Source organism: Gymnoscopelus microlampas, assembly GCF_963454915.1.
Source record: "Gymnoscopelus microlampas genome assembly, chromosome: 2".
NCBI classification, from domain to species: domain Eukaryota; kingdom Metazoa; phylum Chordata; class Actinopteri; order Myctophiformes; family Myctophidae; genus Gymnoscopelus; species Gymnoscopelus microlampas.
The window spans coordinates 58,211,216-58,226,998 of record NC_139939.1 but is presented as its reverse complement, the minus strand read 5'-3'; the positions used below and the strand labels follow the sequence as shown (position 1 = coordinate 58,226,998).

At 47.5% G+C, this 15,783-nt stretch overlaps 1 protein-coding gene across 1 annotated transcript in view; it reads right to left on the bottom strand.

The window, feature by feature from the left end:
- The window catches only part of LOC311033566 (complement C3-like), a gene marked incomplete at both ends in the record, with an annotated part of 64,377 nt that extends 49,052 nt beyond the window's left edge, over nt 1-15,325 (bottom strand). Inside the window, 2 exons of the mRNA XM_084041137.1 lie at nt 14,166-14,328; nt 15,137-15,325. Coding sequence (XP_083897263.1) covers nt 14,166-14,328; nt 15,137-15,325 — 352 coding nt within the window. The remainder of the gene's footprint in view (nt 1-14,165; nt 14,329-15,136) is intronic.
- Nucleotides 15,326-15,783: the final 458 nt, after the last annotated feature.

Here is a 15,783-nt window from a genome sequence, read left to right as displayed (position 1 = left end):
CTGTTTTAAGCTCTAGTAGGCTTTGCTAGGCTTTGCTGGGCTCTATGAGGGTATAAAAGATAGTACTTTACTGTGGCTCATGCAAAACTATGGCTCGTGAACACACAAGCTATGGCCCGTGTACACAGTGGTTACTCCCTATGGTCTGAGTATCTACAGGGCTGACAAGGGACTTGTAAAGTCTAATAGAGAGTATTAGAGTCTGCTAAAGCCTAGTACAGTCTAGTCTAGCCTAGTCCAGCCTGTTCCATGCTAGTATGACCTATACCACCCTCCCCATGTCTGTTCTCCCAACAGGCTGGACTTTACTAGTCTCGGGTGCTTACTGTACTGTACTGTACTGTACTGTACTGTACTGTACTAGACTCTACTGGTCTCTAATAGGCTGTTTTAAGCTCTAGTAGGCTTTGCTAGGCTTTGCTGGGCTCTATGAGGGTATAAAAGATAGTACTTTACTGTGGCTCATGCAAAACTATGGCTCGTGAACACACAAGCTATGGCCCGTGTACACAGTGGTTACTCCCTATGGTCTGAGTATCTATAGGGCTGACAAGGGACTAGTAAAGTCTAATAGAGAGTATTAGAGTCTGCTAAAGCCTAGTGCACTCTAGTCTAGCCTAGTCCAGCCTGTTCCATGCTAGTATGACCTATACCACCCTCCCCATGTCTGTTCTCCCAACAGGCTGGACTATACTAGTCTTGGGTGCACTGTACTGTACTGTACTGTACTAGACTCTACTGGTCTCTAATAGGCTGTTTTAAGCTCTAGTAGGCTTTGCTAGGCTTTGCTGGGCTCTATGAGGGTATAAAAGACAGTACTTTACTGTGGCTCATGCAAAACTATGGCTCGTGAACACACAAGCTATGGCCCGTGTACACAGTGGTTACTCCCTATGGTCTGAGTATCTATAGGGCTGACAAGGGACTAGTAAAGTCTAATAGAGAGTATTAGAGTCTGCTAAAGCCTAGTGCACTCTAGTCTAGCCTAGTCCAGCCTGTTCCATGCTAGTATGACCTATTGCACCCTCCCCATGTCTGTTCTCCCAACAGGCTGGACTTTACTAGTCTCGGGTGCACTGTACTGTACTGTACTGTACTGTACTGTACTGTACTGTACTGTACTGTACTGTACTGTACTGTACTGTACTAGACTCTACTGGTCTCTAATAGGCTGTTTTAAGCTCTAGTAGGCTTTGCTAGGCTTTGCTGGGCTCTATGAGGGTATAAAAGATAGTACTTTACTGTGGCTCATGCAAAACTATGGCTCGTGAACACACAAGCTATGGCCCGTGTACACAGTGGTTACTCCCTATGGTCTGAGTATCTATAGGGCTGACAAGGGACTAGTAAAGTCTAATAGAGAGTATTAGAGTCTGCTAAAGCCTAGTGCACTCTAGTCTAGCCTAGTCCAGCCTGTTCCATGCTAGTATGACCTATACCACCCTCCCCATGTCTGTTCTCCCAACAGGCTGGACTTTACTAGTCTCGGGTGCACTGTACTGTACTGTACTGTACTGTACTGTACTAGACTCTACTGGTCTCTAAAAGGCTGTTTTAAGCTCTAGTAGGCTTTGCTAGGCTTTGCTGGGCTCTATGAGGGTATAAAAGATAGTACTTTACTGTGGCTCATGCAAAACTATGGCTCGTGAACACACAAGCTATGGCCCGTGTACACAGTGGTTACTCCCTATGGTCTGAGTATCTACAGGGCTGACAAGGGACTAGTAAAGTCTAATAGAGAGTATTAGAGTCTGCTGAAGCCTAGTGCACTCTAGTCTAGCCTAGTCCAGCCTGTTCCATGCTAGTATGACCTATACCACCCTCCCCATGTCTGTTCTCCCAACAGGCTGGACTTTACTAGTCTCGGGTGCACTGTACTGTACTGTACTGTACTGTACTGTACTGTACTGTACTGTACTAGACTCTACTGGTCTCTAAAAGGCTGTTTTAAGCTCTAGTAGGCTTTGCTAGGCTTTGCTGGGCTCTATGAGGGTATAAAAGATAGTACTTTACTGTGGCTCATGCAAAACTATGGCTCGTGAACACACAAGCTATGGCCCGTGTACACAGTGGTTACTCCCTATGGTCTGAGTATCTACAGGGCTGACAAGGGACTAGTAAAGTCTAATAGAGAGTATTAGAGTCTGCTGAAGCCTAGTGCACTCTAGTCTAGCCTAGTCCAGCCTGTTCCATGCTAGTATGACCTATACCACCCTCCCCATGTCTGTTCTCCCAACAGGCTGGACTTTACTAGTCTCGGGTGCACTGTACTGTACTGTACTGTACTGTACTGTACTGTACTGTACTCTACTAGACTCTACTGGTCTCTAATAGGCTGTTTTAAGCTCTAGTAGGCTTTGCTAGGCTTTGCTGGGCTCTATGAGGGTATAAAAGACAGTACTTTACTGTGGCTCATGCAAAACTATGGCTCGTGAACACACAAGCTATGGCCCGTGTACACAGTGGTTACTCCCTATGGTCTGAGTATCTACAGGGATGACAAGGGACTAGTAAAGTCTAATAGAGAGTATTAGAGTCTGCTAAAGCCTAGTGCACTCTAGTCTAGCCTAGTCCAGCCTGTTCCATGCTAGTATGACCTATACCACCCTCCCCATGTCTGTTCTCCCAACAGGCTAACTTTACTAGTCGCGGGTGCACTGTACTGTACTGTACTGTACTGTACTGTATTGTACTGTACTGTACTGTACTGTACTAGACTCTAAGTTGTGCTTCTCTTCAAGATCTTCACCCTTCAACAGCTCTGTCTGCACTGCTGGTCAAAGCCTTGATTGCATCATTTTAACACACCTGTGTCTTATAATTTCCACCCTCTGATCTGTTGCAGGCACGTGCACATGTGACACAGACATCAAAGGGGGCTTGATTGTTTTGTTTTTTTCCAACTTCTGATGAGAGACCAGCGTTAGAAAATGCTGTAGGGTTAGGGTTAGGGTTAGGGGTGTTTGAATCCCTGTTGGGGGATAATAGTTAGGTTTATTTCACTACCTGTTCCAGGGGTGGGCATATTTTTTTTTATTTTTTAAGTGACCTAATATATATTACCCCCCCCCCCCCCGTTTTGAAGACGCTGGATCGAATGATGGCAATCTTGACCTTCTAAAACCTTGGGAAAGTGGTTAAACCACCCGGAAGTTACAGGGGTGGGCATATTTTTTTTTATTTTTTAAGTGACCTAATATATATTACCCCCCCCCCCCCCGTTTTGAAGACGCTGGATCGAATGATGGCAATCTTGCCCCCCCCCCCCCCCCCCCCCCCCCCATTTAGATGACGCCGGATCGAATGACGGCAATCTTGACCTTCTAAAACCTTGGGAAAGTGGTTAAACCACCCGGAAGTTACTGTTTTAGTTTTTTTTTTCTCTGTGTTCTGTACAGTGCACCCAAGACTAGTATAGTCCAGCCTGTTGGGAGAACAGACATGGGGAGGGTGGTATAGGTCATACTAGCATGGAACAGGCTGGACTAGGCTAGACTAGAGACTCTAATACTCTCTATTAGACTTTACTAGTCCCTTGTCAGCCCTGTAGATACTCAGACCATAGGGAGTAACCACTGTGTACACGGGCCATAGCTTGTGTGTTCACGAGCCATAGTTTTGCATGAGCCACAGTAAAGTACTGTCTTTTATAGCCTCATAGAGCCCAGCAAAGCCTACTAGAGCTTAAAACAGCCTATTAGAGACCAGTAGAGTCTAGTACAGTACAGTACAGTACAGTACAGTACAGTACAGTACAGTACAGTACAGTACAGTACAGTGCACCCAAGACTAGTAAAGTTAGCCTGTTGGGAGAACAGACATGGGGAGGGTGGTATAGGTCATACTAGCATGGAACAGGCTGGACTAGGCTAGACTAGAGTGTACTAGGCTTTAGCAGACTCTAATACTCTCTATTAGACTTTACAAGTCCCTTGTCAGCCCTGTAGATACTCAGACCATAGGGAGTAACCACTGTGTACACGGGCCATAGCTTGTGTGTTCACGAGCCATAGTTTTGCATGAGCCACAGTAAAGTACTGTCTTTTATAGCCTCATAGAGCCCAGCAAAGCCTAGCAAAGCCTACTAGAGCTTAAAACAGCCTATTAGAGACCAGTAGAGTCTAGTAGAGTACAGTACAGTACAGTACAGTACAGTACAGTACAGTACAGTGCACCCGAGACTAGTAAAGTTAGCCTGTTGGGAGAACAGACATGGGGAGGGTGGTATAGGTCATACTAGCATGGAACAGGCTGGACTAGGCTAGACTAGAGTGTACTAGGCTTTAGCAGACTCTAATACTCTCTATTAGACTTTACAAGTCCCTTGTCAGCCCTGTAGATACTCAGACCATAGGGAGTAACCACTGTGTACACGGGCCATAGCTTGTGTGTTCACGAGCCATAGTTTTGCATGAGCCACAGTAAAGTACTATCTTTTATACCCTCATAGAGCCCAGCAAAGCCTAGCAAAGCCTACTAGAGCTTAAAACAGCCTATTAGAGACCAGTAGAGTCTAGTACAGTACAGTACAGTACAGTACAGTACAGTACAGTACAGTACAGTACAGTACAGTACAGTACAGTACAGTACAGTGCACCCGAGACTAGTAAAGTTAGCCTGTTGGGAGAACAGACATGGGGAGGGTGGTATAGGTCATACTAGCATGGAACAGGCTGGACTAGGCTAGACTAGAGTGTACTAGGCTTTAGCAGACTCTAATACTCTCTATTAGACTTTACTAGTCCCTTGTTAGCCCTGTAGATACTCAGACCATAGGGAGTAACCACTGTGTACACCGGCCATAGCTTGTGTGTTCACGAGCCATAGTTTTGCATGAGCCACAGTAACGTACTGTCTTTTATAGCCTCATAGAGCCTAGGGGCCGAGATAATAGTGAAAAACTGTTTGAAAGGAGTAAAAACAAAATTGGACACCTGTTTCTGGGTCAGCGCGTCGCCCCGAACGCGCCCATATAACTCTCCTCGCACACGGCCTTACCATTCTCCTTAATTGGCTAGGGTCAAATGTCAAGTTATTACGCGCAATAAAACGATATATCTCGAAATTGATGCATTTTTAGAATCCACCTTTCGGATATGTTGTACAGCTCGCCAAGGCGCACGCGTGGATGTCTTGTTTGTCCCGGTACGACACTCCTAAGTTGACCTCCTACACTTTCAGAAGGCACATAGAGTCTTATATCTTAAGACCATATCAAAGGACAAAGTCAGAAATAGAGATGTGTCGTAACGGGACAAACAAGACATCCAAATGTGCGTCTCAGCCAGCTCTACAACATATCCAAAAAGTGGACCCTAAGTCCTTATCGTATTTGAGATATTGAGCGAGATAGCAAAGCCGTAACCATAGCCAATTAAGGGATAATTAAATCATGATTTGATATTAGGGTTTGATTATTTCAAATTTTAGCATTACTTTACGTGTAGATTTGGAAAAAAAATATATCGGAGAAATCACAGGCTTGGAACACCCTAAAACCAACCAGGAAGTGGCCTTTTGAGGCACTTCCTGTTGTCCGAGAAAAAAGAAACTTGCATATTTGGAATCAGCGCCATCACATTAGTCTAAAGCCAGAGTCTCGAAGAAAAATACAATTTCTAAAAATGTAACGAGGGTTGACCTTTGCAGTCTTTTCGCTGAACTTTGAGCTTTATCAGTGTCAGAAAAAATCAGGGCCGGTGCCAAAAAATCCGGCTTACTCTCAATATGGATTGAGAGAAGTTTCGGATTTAAAAAAAATATCTGGAGTGATTAGTTACAGATTTTGTGCTCAACAAAATCCGTTTTTTATACAAAAGTCAACGTCCAATCTTTTTGGTGACCGTTTGTATTTCCCAAGGTCCTAGAAAATCGAGACCTATCCCATTCAATTCAGCGTCTTTTTTTAAGGCTGAAAAGATGTTTTTTAATTTAAAAATAAAATATTTTTAAAAAATGTGAGAAAAGCTAAACTTTGAACTATTTCAAAAATCTATAACTTCTTATTAAACAATTCTAGACTATTGATGTAACCTACCATTCGACTCAATATCATATAAATAAGAGGGTGGAAGGGTCAAAATAAAATAATAATATGTTTGTGAAAAAAGCTTCAAGTTTACTAAACGTTATTGCTTGTTTAAACCACTTTCTAAGGGTCAGAAAAAATCGAGACCTAGCCCATTCGATTCAGCGTCCTCTTCTGAGTCTGAAAACGTGTTTTTTAATTAAAAAAAAATATTTTTGAAAAATGTGAGAAAAGCTTAACTTTGAACTATTTCAAAAATCTATAACTTCTTATTGAAAAGTTGTAGATTATTGATGTAACCCACCATTCGACATAACCAGGGTTGACCTTTGCAGTCTTTTTGCTGACCTTTGAGCTTTAGCAGTGTCACATGTACATATACATATACATATACGTATATGTTATAGCACATTTCTACTTGTTGGCATTGATTGATTGATTGATAGATTGATTGAGGCTAGCCTAGACTCAAGAGGGTCTGTCGGGGGGGTACGTGGGACGAATTTGGCGAGACCCCGCCGTGAAACAGCGTCCCGGGAGGTCACATGATCAGAAACGGCGTTTCCCATAGCATAATGTGGGAGGTGTACACGCCGTGTACACAGAGCACATTTCTACTTGTTGGCATTGATTGATTGATTGATAGATTGATTGAGGCTAGCCTAGACTCAAGAGGGTCTATCGGGGGGGGCGGGGGGGGGTACGTAGGACGAATTTGGCGAGACCCCGCCCAGAAACAGCGTCCCGGGAGGTCACATGATCAGAAACGGCGTTTCCCATAGCATAATGTGGGAGGTGTACACGCCGTGTACACAGAGCACATTTCTACTTGTTGGCATTGATTGATTGATTGATAGATTGATTGAGGCTAGCCTAGACTCAAGAGGGTCTATCGGGGGGGGCGGGGGGGGGTACGTGGGACGAATTTGGCGAGACCCCGCCCAGAAACAGCGTCCCGGGAGGTCACATGATCAGAAACGGCATTTCCCATAGCATAATGTGGGAGGTGTACACGCCGTGTACACAGAGCACATTTCTACTTGTTGGCATTGATTGATTGATTGATAGATTGATTGAGGCTAGCCTAGACTCAAGAGGGTCTGTTGGGGGGGTACCTGGGACGAATTTGGCGAGACCCCGCCCAGAAACAGCGTCCCGGGAGGTCACATGATCAGAAACGGCGTTTCCCATAGCATAATGTGGGAGGTGTACACGCCGTGTACACAGAGCACATTTCTACTTGTTGGCATTGATTGATTGATTGATAGATTGATTGAGGCTAGCCTAGACTCAAGAGGGTCTATCGGGGGGGGCGGGGGGGGGTACGTAGGACGAATTTGGCGAGACCCCGCCCAGAAACAGCGTCCCGGGAGGTCACATGATCAGAAACGGCGTTTCCCATAGCATAATGTGGGAGGTGTACACGCCGTGTACACAGAGCACATTTCTACTTGTTGGCATTGATTGATTGATTGATAGATTGATTGAGGCTAGCCTAGACTCAAGAGGGTCTATCGGGGGGGGCGGGGGGGGGTACGTGGGACGAATTTGGCGAGACCCCGCCCAGAAACAGCGTCCCGGGAGGTCACATGATCAGAAACGGCATTTCCCATAGCATAATGTGGGAGGTGTACACGCCGTGTACACAGAGCACATTTCTACTTGTTGGCATTGATTGATTGATTGATAGATTGATTGAGGCTAGCCTAGACTCAAGAGGGTCTGTCGGGGGGGTACCTGGGACGAATTTGGCGAGACCCCGCCCAGAAACAGCGTCCCGGGAGGTCACATGATCAGAAACGGCGTTTCCCATAGCATACTGTGGGAGGTGTACACGCCGTGTACACAGAGCACATTTCTACTTGTTGGCATTGATTGATTGATTGATAGATTGATTGAGGCTAGCCTAGACTCAAGAGGGTCTATCGGGGGGGGCGGGGGGGGGGTACGTGGGACGAATTTGGCGAGACCCCGCCCAGAAACAGCGTCCCGGGAGGTCACATGATCAGAAACGGCGTTTCCCATAGCATACTGTGGGAGGTGTACACGCCGTGTACACAGAGCACATTTCTACTTGTTGGCATTGATTGATTGATTGATAGATTGATTGAGGCTAGCCTAGACTCAAGAGGGTCTATCGGGGGGGGCGGGGGGGGGGTACGTGGGACGAATTTGGCGAGACCCCGCCCAGAAACAGCGTCCCGGGAGGTCACATGATCAGAAACGGCGTTTCCCATAGCATAATGTGGGAGGTGTACACGCCGTGTACACAGAGCACATTTCTACTTGTTGGCATTGATTGATTGATTGATAGATTGATTGAGGCTAGCCTAGACTCAAGAGGGTCTATCGGGGGGGGCGGGGGGGGGGTACGTGGGACGAATTTGGCGAGACCCCGCCCAGAAACAGCGTCCCGGGAGGTCACATGATCAGAAACGGCATTTCCCATAGCATAATGTGGGAGGTGTACACGCCGTGTACACAGAGCACATTTCTACTTGTTGGCATTGATTGATTGATTGATAGATTGATTGAGGCTAGCCTAGACTCAAGAGGGTCTATCGGGGGGGGCGGGGGGGGGTACGTGGGACGAATTTGGCGAGACCCCGCCCAGAAACAGCGTCCCGGGAGGTCACATGATCAGAAACGGCGTTTCCCATAGCATAATGTGGGAGGTGTACACGCCGTGTACACAGAGCACATTTCTACTTGTTGGCATTGATTGATTGATTGATAGATTGATTGAGGCTAGCCTAGACTCAAGAGGGTCTGTCGGGGGGGTACGTGGGACGAATTTGGCGAGACCCCGCCGTGAAACAGCGTCCCGGGAGGTCACATGATCAGAAACGGCGTTTCCCATAGCATAATGTGGGAGGTGTACACGCCGTGTACACAGAGCACATTTCTACTTGTTGGCATTGATTGATTGATTGATAGATTGATTGAGGCTAGCCTAGACTCAAGAGGGTCTATCGGGGGGGGCGGGGGGGGGTACGTAGGACGAATTTGGCGAGACCCCGCCCAGAAACAGCGTCCCGGGAGGTCACATGATCAGAAACGGCGTTTCCCATAGCATAATGTGGGAGGTGTACACGCCGTGTACACAGAGCACATTTCTACTTGTTGGCATTGATTGATTGATTGATAGATTGATTGAGGCTAGCCTAGACTCAAGAGGGTCTATCGGGGGGGGCGGGGGGGGGGTACGTGGGACGAATTTGGCGAGACCCCGCCCAGAAACAGCGTCCCGGGAGGTCACATGATCAGAAACGGCATTTCCCATAGCATAATGTGGGAGGTGTACACGCCGTGTACACAGAGCACATTTCTACTTGTTGGCATTGATTGATTGATTGATAGATTGATTGAGGCTAGCCTAGACTCAAGAGGGTCTGTCGGGGGGGTACCTGGGACGAATTTGGCGAGACCCCGCCCAGAAACAGCGTCCCGGGAGGTCACATGATCAGAAACGGCGTTTCCCATAGCATACTGTGGGAGGTGTACACGCCGTGTACACAGAGCACATTTCTACTTGTTGGCATTGATTGATTGATTGATAGATTGATTGAGGCTAGCCTAGACTCAAGAGGGTCTATCGGGGGGGGCGGGGGGGGGGTACGTGGGACGAATTTGGCGAGACCCCGCCCAGAAACAGCGTCCCGGGAGGTCACATGATCAGAAACGGCGTTTTCCATAGCATAATGTGGGAGGTGTACACGCCGTGTACACAGAGCACATTTCTACTTGTTGGCATTGATTGATTGATTGATAGATTGATTGAGGCTAGCCTAGACTCAAGAGGGTCTATCGGGGGGGGCGGGGGGGGGTACGTGGGACGAATTTGGCGAGACCCCGCCCAGAAACAGCGTCCCGGGAGGTCACATGATCAGAAACGGCATTTCCCATAGCATAATGTGGGAGGTGTACACGCCGTGTACACAGAGCACATTTCTACTTGTTGGCATTGATTGATTGATTGATAGATTGATTGAGGCTAGCCTAGACTCAAGAGGGTCTATCGGGGGGGGCGGGGGGGGGTACGTGGGACGAATTTGACGAGACCCCGCCCAGAAACAGCGCCCCGGGGAGGTCACATGATCAGAAACGGCGTTTCCCATAGCATAATGTGGGAGGTGTACACGCCGTGTACACAGAGAACATTTCTACTTGTTGGCATTGATTGATTGATTGATAGATTGATTGAGGCTAGCCTAGACTCAAGAGGGTCTGTCGGGGGGGTACGTGGGACGAATTTGGCGAGACCCCGCCGTGAAACAGCGTCCCGGGAGGTCACATGATCAGAAACGGCGTTTCCCATAGCATAATGTGGGAGGGTGTACACGCCGTGTACACAGAGCACATTTCTACTTGTTGGCATTGATTGATTGATTGATAGATTGATTGAGGCTAGCCTAGACTCAAGAGGGTCTATCGGGGGGGGCGGGGGGGGTACGTAGGACGAATTTGGCGAGACCCCGCCCAGAAACAGCGTCCCGGGAGGTCACATGATCAGAAACGGCGTTTCCCATAGCATAATGTGGGAGGTGTACACGCCGTGTACACTGAGCACATTTCTACTTGTTGGCATTGATTGATTGATTGATAGATTGATTGAGGCTAGCCTAGACTCAAGAGGGTCTATCGGGGGGGGCGGGGGGGGGGTACGTGGGACGAATTTGGCGAGACCCCGCCCAGAAACAGCGTCCCGGGAGGTCACATGATCAGAAACGGCATTTCCCATAGCATAATGTGGGAGGTGTACACGCCGTGTACACAGAGCACATTTCTACTTGTTGGCATTGATTGATTGATTGATAGATTGATTGAGGCTAGCCTAGACTCAAGAGGGTCTGTCGGGGGGTACCTGGGACGAATTTGGCGAGACCCCGCCCAGAAACAGCGTCCCGGGAGGTCACATGATCAGAAACGGCGTTTCCCATAGCATACTGTGGGAGGTGTACACGCCGTGTACACAGAGCACATTTCTACTTGTTGGCATTGATTGATTGATTGATAGATTGATTGAGGCTAGCCTAGACTCAAGAGGGTCTATCGGGGGGGGCGGGGGGGGGGTACGTGGGACGAATTTGGCGAGACCCCGCCCAGAAACAGCGTCCCGGGAGGTCACATGATCAGAAACGGCGTTTCCCATAGCATAATGTGGGAGGTGTACACGCCGTGTACACAGAGCACATTTCTACTTGTTGGCATTGATTGATTGATTGATAGATTGATTGAGGCTAGCCTAGACTCAAGAGGGTCTATCGGGGGGGGGGCGGGGGGGGGGGTACGTGGGACGAATTTGGCGAGACCCCGCCCAGAAACAGCGTCCCGGGAGGTCACATGATCAGAAACGGCGTTTCCCATAGCATAATGTGGGAGGTGTACACGCCGTGTACACAGAGCACATTTCTACTTGTTGGCATTGATTGATTGATTGATAGATTGATTGAGGCTAGCCTAGACTCAAGAGGGTCTGTCGGGGGGGTACGTGGGACGAATTTGGCGAGACCCCGCCCAGAAACAGCGTCCCGGGAGGTCACATGATCAGAAACGGCGTTTCCCATAGCATAATGTGGGAGGTGTACACGCCGTGTACACAGAGCACATTTCTACTTGTTGGCATTGATTGATTGATTGATAGATTGATTGAGGCTAGCCTAGACTCAAGAGGGTCTATCGGGGGGGGGCGGGGGGGGGTACGTGGGACGAATTTGGCGAGACCCCGCCCAGAAACAGCGTCCCGGGAGGTCACATGATCAGAAACGGCGTTTCCCATAGCATAATGTGGGAGGTGTACACGCAGTGTACACAGAGCACATTTCTACTTGTTGGCATTGATTGATTGATTGATAGATTGATTGAGGCTAGCCTAGACTCAAGAGGGTCTATCGGGGGGGCGGGGGGGGGGGTACGTGGGACGAATTTGGCGAGACCCCGCCCAGAAACAGCGTCCCGGGAGGTCACATGATCAGAAACGGCGTTTCCCATAGCATAATGTGGGAGGTGTACACGCCGTGTACACAGAGCACATTTCTACTTGTTGGCATTGATTGATTGATTGATAGATTGATTGAGGCTAGCCTAGACTCAAGAGGGTCTATCGGGGGGGGGCGGGGGGGGTACGTGGGACGAATTTGGCGAGACCCCCGCCAGAAACAGCGTCCCGGGAGGTCACATGATCAGAAACGGCGTTTCCCATAGCATAATGTGGGAGGTGTACACGCAGTGTACACAGAGCACATTTCTACTTGTTGGCATTGATTGATTGATTGATAGATTGATTGAGGCTAGCCTAGACTCAAGAGGGTCTATCGGGGGGGGCGGGGGGGGGGGGGTACGTGGGACGAATTTGGTGAGACCCCGCCCAGAAACAGCGTCCCGGGAGGTCACATGATCAGAAACGGCGTTTCCCATAGCATAATGTGGGAGGTGTACACGCCGTGTACACAGAGCACATTTCTACTTGTTGGCATTGATTGATTGATTGATAGATTGATTGAGGCTAGCCTAGACTCAAGAGGGTCTATCGGGGGGGGCGGGGGGGGGGGTACGTGGGACGAATTTGGCGAGACCCCGCCCAGAAACAGCGTCCCGGGAGGTCACATGATCAGAAACGGCGTTTCCCATAGCATAATGTGGGAGGTGTACACGCCGTGTACACAAGCACATTTCTACTTGTTGGCATTGATTGATTGATTGATAGATTGATTGAGGCTAGCCTAGACTCAAGAGGGTCTATCGGGGGGGGGCGGGGGGGGGGTACGTGGGACGAATTTGGCGAGACCCCGCCCAGAAACAGCGTCCCGGGAGGTCACATGATCAGAAACGGCGTTTCCCATAGCATAATGTGGGAGGTGTACACGCCGTGTACACAGAGCACATTTCTACTTGTTGGCATTGATTGATTGATTGATAGATTGATTGATTGATTGATTGAATGACTGACTAAGGCTCTCTGCTGCCCCCCATTGAGAAAATGTAGTTGGCACAGACAGTGTACACGAATAGCAGTCGCGAGTGTTCACGCTCCATAGCAACTATGGGAGATGATCGCTGCCGTGTTCACCGGCACTAGTCCGTACACGGGTCATAGTTTTTTCCATTAGAACTGCCTGCCGTGTACACCACTTCTATTGTTACAATTATTATTATTATTATTATTATTATTATTATTATTATTATGGAAACAATGGGGTGAAATAATTCTTTCCAATGTCTAAAAAAAAGTTGAAATGAGGAGATGGTTTCTTCCCAACAGCAACGATTATGGGAATTTTCAACAGGACAGGTAGAAGAAAATAAAAGCACCTGTCAATTCCTGGGAGGCGGTAAAACCCGGAGTAGATCCCTGATGTAGGACTGCCAATGTGCAATGACAGAACAATGCCATCTGGATTCTGATCAATAAAAACAACAGTATTAGTGAACGACCATTAACGACCATTACAGGGTAATTCACTGCTGACAAAGCATGTTGCTGGGCTGACAGCAGCTTTATAGTTTTTCAGTTTGGTGTTTGATTGCCGTTTAGATTTGCCCCTGACAAAACAAATGTAAATACTTTACCACAAGCTGAATAGTAATGTGTATATGTAAATACTGTACCACAAGATGAATAGTAATGTGTTTATGTAAATACTTTACCACAAGATGAATAGTAATGTGTTTATGTAAATACTTTGCCACAAGCTCAACAGTAATGAAGGCGTAATCATCACCCGTCCTGGGCTCCATGCTGGGGTTCACAGCAAACACCCTGTACTTAACTAAATTAAGAGAGAGAGAGAGAGAGAGAGAGAGAGAGAGAGAGAGAGAGAGAGAGAGAGAGAGAGAGAGAGAGAGAGAGAGAGAGAGAGAGAGAGAGAGACATAGAGAGACTGCCATTAATATTATTAGGTGCGCATCAGGCCTTTAGTCAAATATCACCAACTTCAACTTCAACTTCAGCTTCTGATATTGAAGCTGAAGTTCAACTAATGCCTACATGTATATAAAACAATACAAATGTTGACAATTCTGTTCACAATTAGGCCTAAAATGCAACGTAAGCGTTACATTAACAGCAACAGATCAGGAGAATTCATATTCCTGATTATACAGTTACTTTTCCATTACGCTAAGGTTCTAGATTCACCTGTGGTCCCAGGGTTGTAGATGGGTTTATCCGTTTGGATGAAGATGTGTCCAGACTGGAAGGAGACCATGACCACCTTCTCCAGCAGTCGACCAGGGAACTGAGCTTGCAGGTACACATACTGCTTCAAGTTGGGATCCTTTTTAAATTCCAAAGCTGGGATCTACAACAGTGAGAATACATAATTGCTCACCCCAAAGAGAGAGAGTGTGTGTGTGTGCGTGTGCGTGTGCGTGTGCGTGTGCGTGCGTGTGTGTGTGTGTGTGTGTGTGTGTGTGTGTGTGTGTGTGTGTGTGTGTGTGTGTGCGTGTGCGTGTGCGTGTGTGTGTGTGCGTGTGTGTGTGTGTGTGCGCGCGTGCGCGCGTTGTTTTCTGCTTGCCCCAGGCAATCCGGCAACTGTTAATGTCAACTACTGTACATGAACCCACCAATATTTATTTTTGTGCAAAAAAAAATAGCTGTCTGCCAGAATTGTTACAAATGTCACTGTTAGTTGCCACAAAGTGTTCATTACGCACTTTCCATTTCCCTGAAATTGCCTTAAAATGTGTGGGTGGGGCCTATTTCTTAGCAAAACGACATAATGTCATGAATGCAACGTTCACTCATACCCAAATTGGAATCGCATGTTGAGGGGTCTCTGCAGAATGCACCCCCAAAACTATAGTCACTTCTGGCCCATAGGGGGCGCTAAGAAACGCAAACACGTTTGTCTTACAAACGTATTTTCCCCCGCAGCTTCCTGGTGTCCTGGCGGCTGCACCCCACCCCCAACTGACACAGCCCGGCCTGAAGGAGATCTGCACTCTGAAGAGCGCTCTGTTCTAGTTGATAAAATGTAAACGTTCTACCAGAAGTGAGACGGCAATTAAAATGTCAGGTGAAACTGCAAAATACATTGTCAGCAATTTACAATATATTGACCACGTACGTAGCTGTGCACACTAAATAATAAAGCATTTATATTGTACCATAATGTGTCCGACTGCTTGGAAGTTGTTGCCACTGTCAATGGTTACAGTTGTGGAGGCCAGCCTTGTGGTTCTGGTTGGATGGTTCCTCACGATGATTTCGATGTTCTGGGCTCCACCTGAGCAATCTTGACACTCCACGAAAATGTTTTCTGGTGTTCCCACACGCAGCAGGTTAGGAGCAGCCATCACCTGACTGGAAGGTGGGAGGGGGGGGGGGGGGGGGGCGAATAAAAAAAGGGAAGGGGTTGAGGGGGCGTGGAGAGAGAGAGAGAGAGAGGTTTAGAGACATGGATGAACAAAATTTAGACTAGTTAAACATAGACCCAGAGAGAAATCAATGAGAGTGCATGTAAGCATGTGTGTGTGTGTGTGTGTGTGTGTGTGTGTGTGTGTGTGTGTGTGTGTGTGTGTGTGTGTGTGTGTGTGTGTGTGTGTGTGTGTGTGTGTGTGTGTGTGTGTGTGTGTGTAAGTAAGTACATTTTACTTATAAAGCACCTTTCGAAACAGTGTTACAAAGTGCTGTACAATGGAACACAAAATACAATTAAAAGATACAAACAGGGTATTATAATACCCTGTTTGTATCTTCTAACTGTGTGTTAATTGTACAAAACAGTGAAAAGGTACAAAACAGCAAGGATACA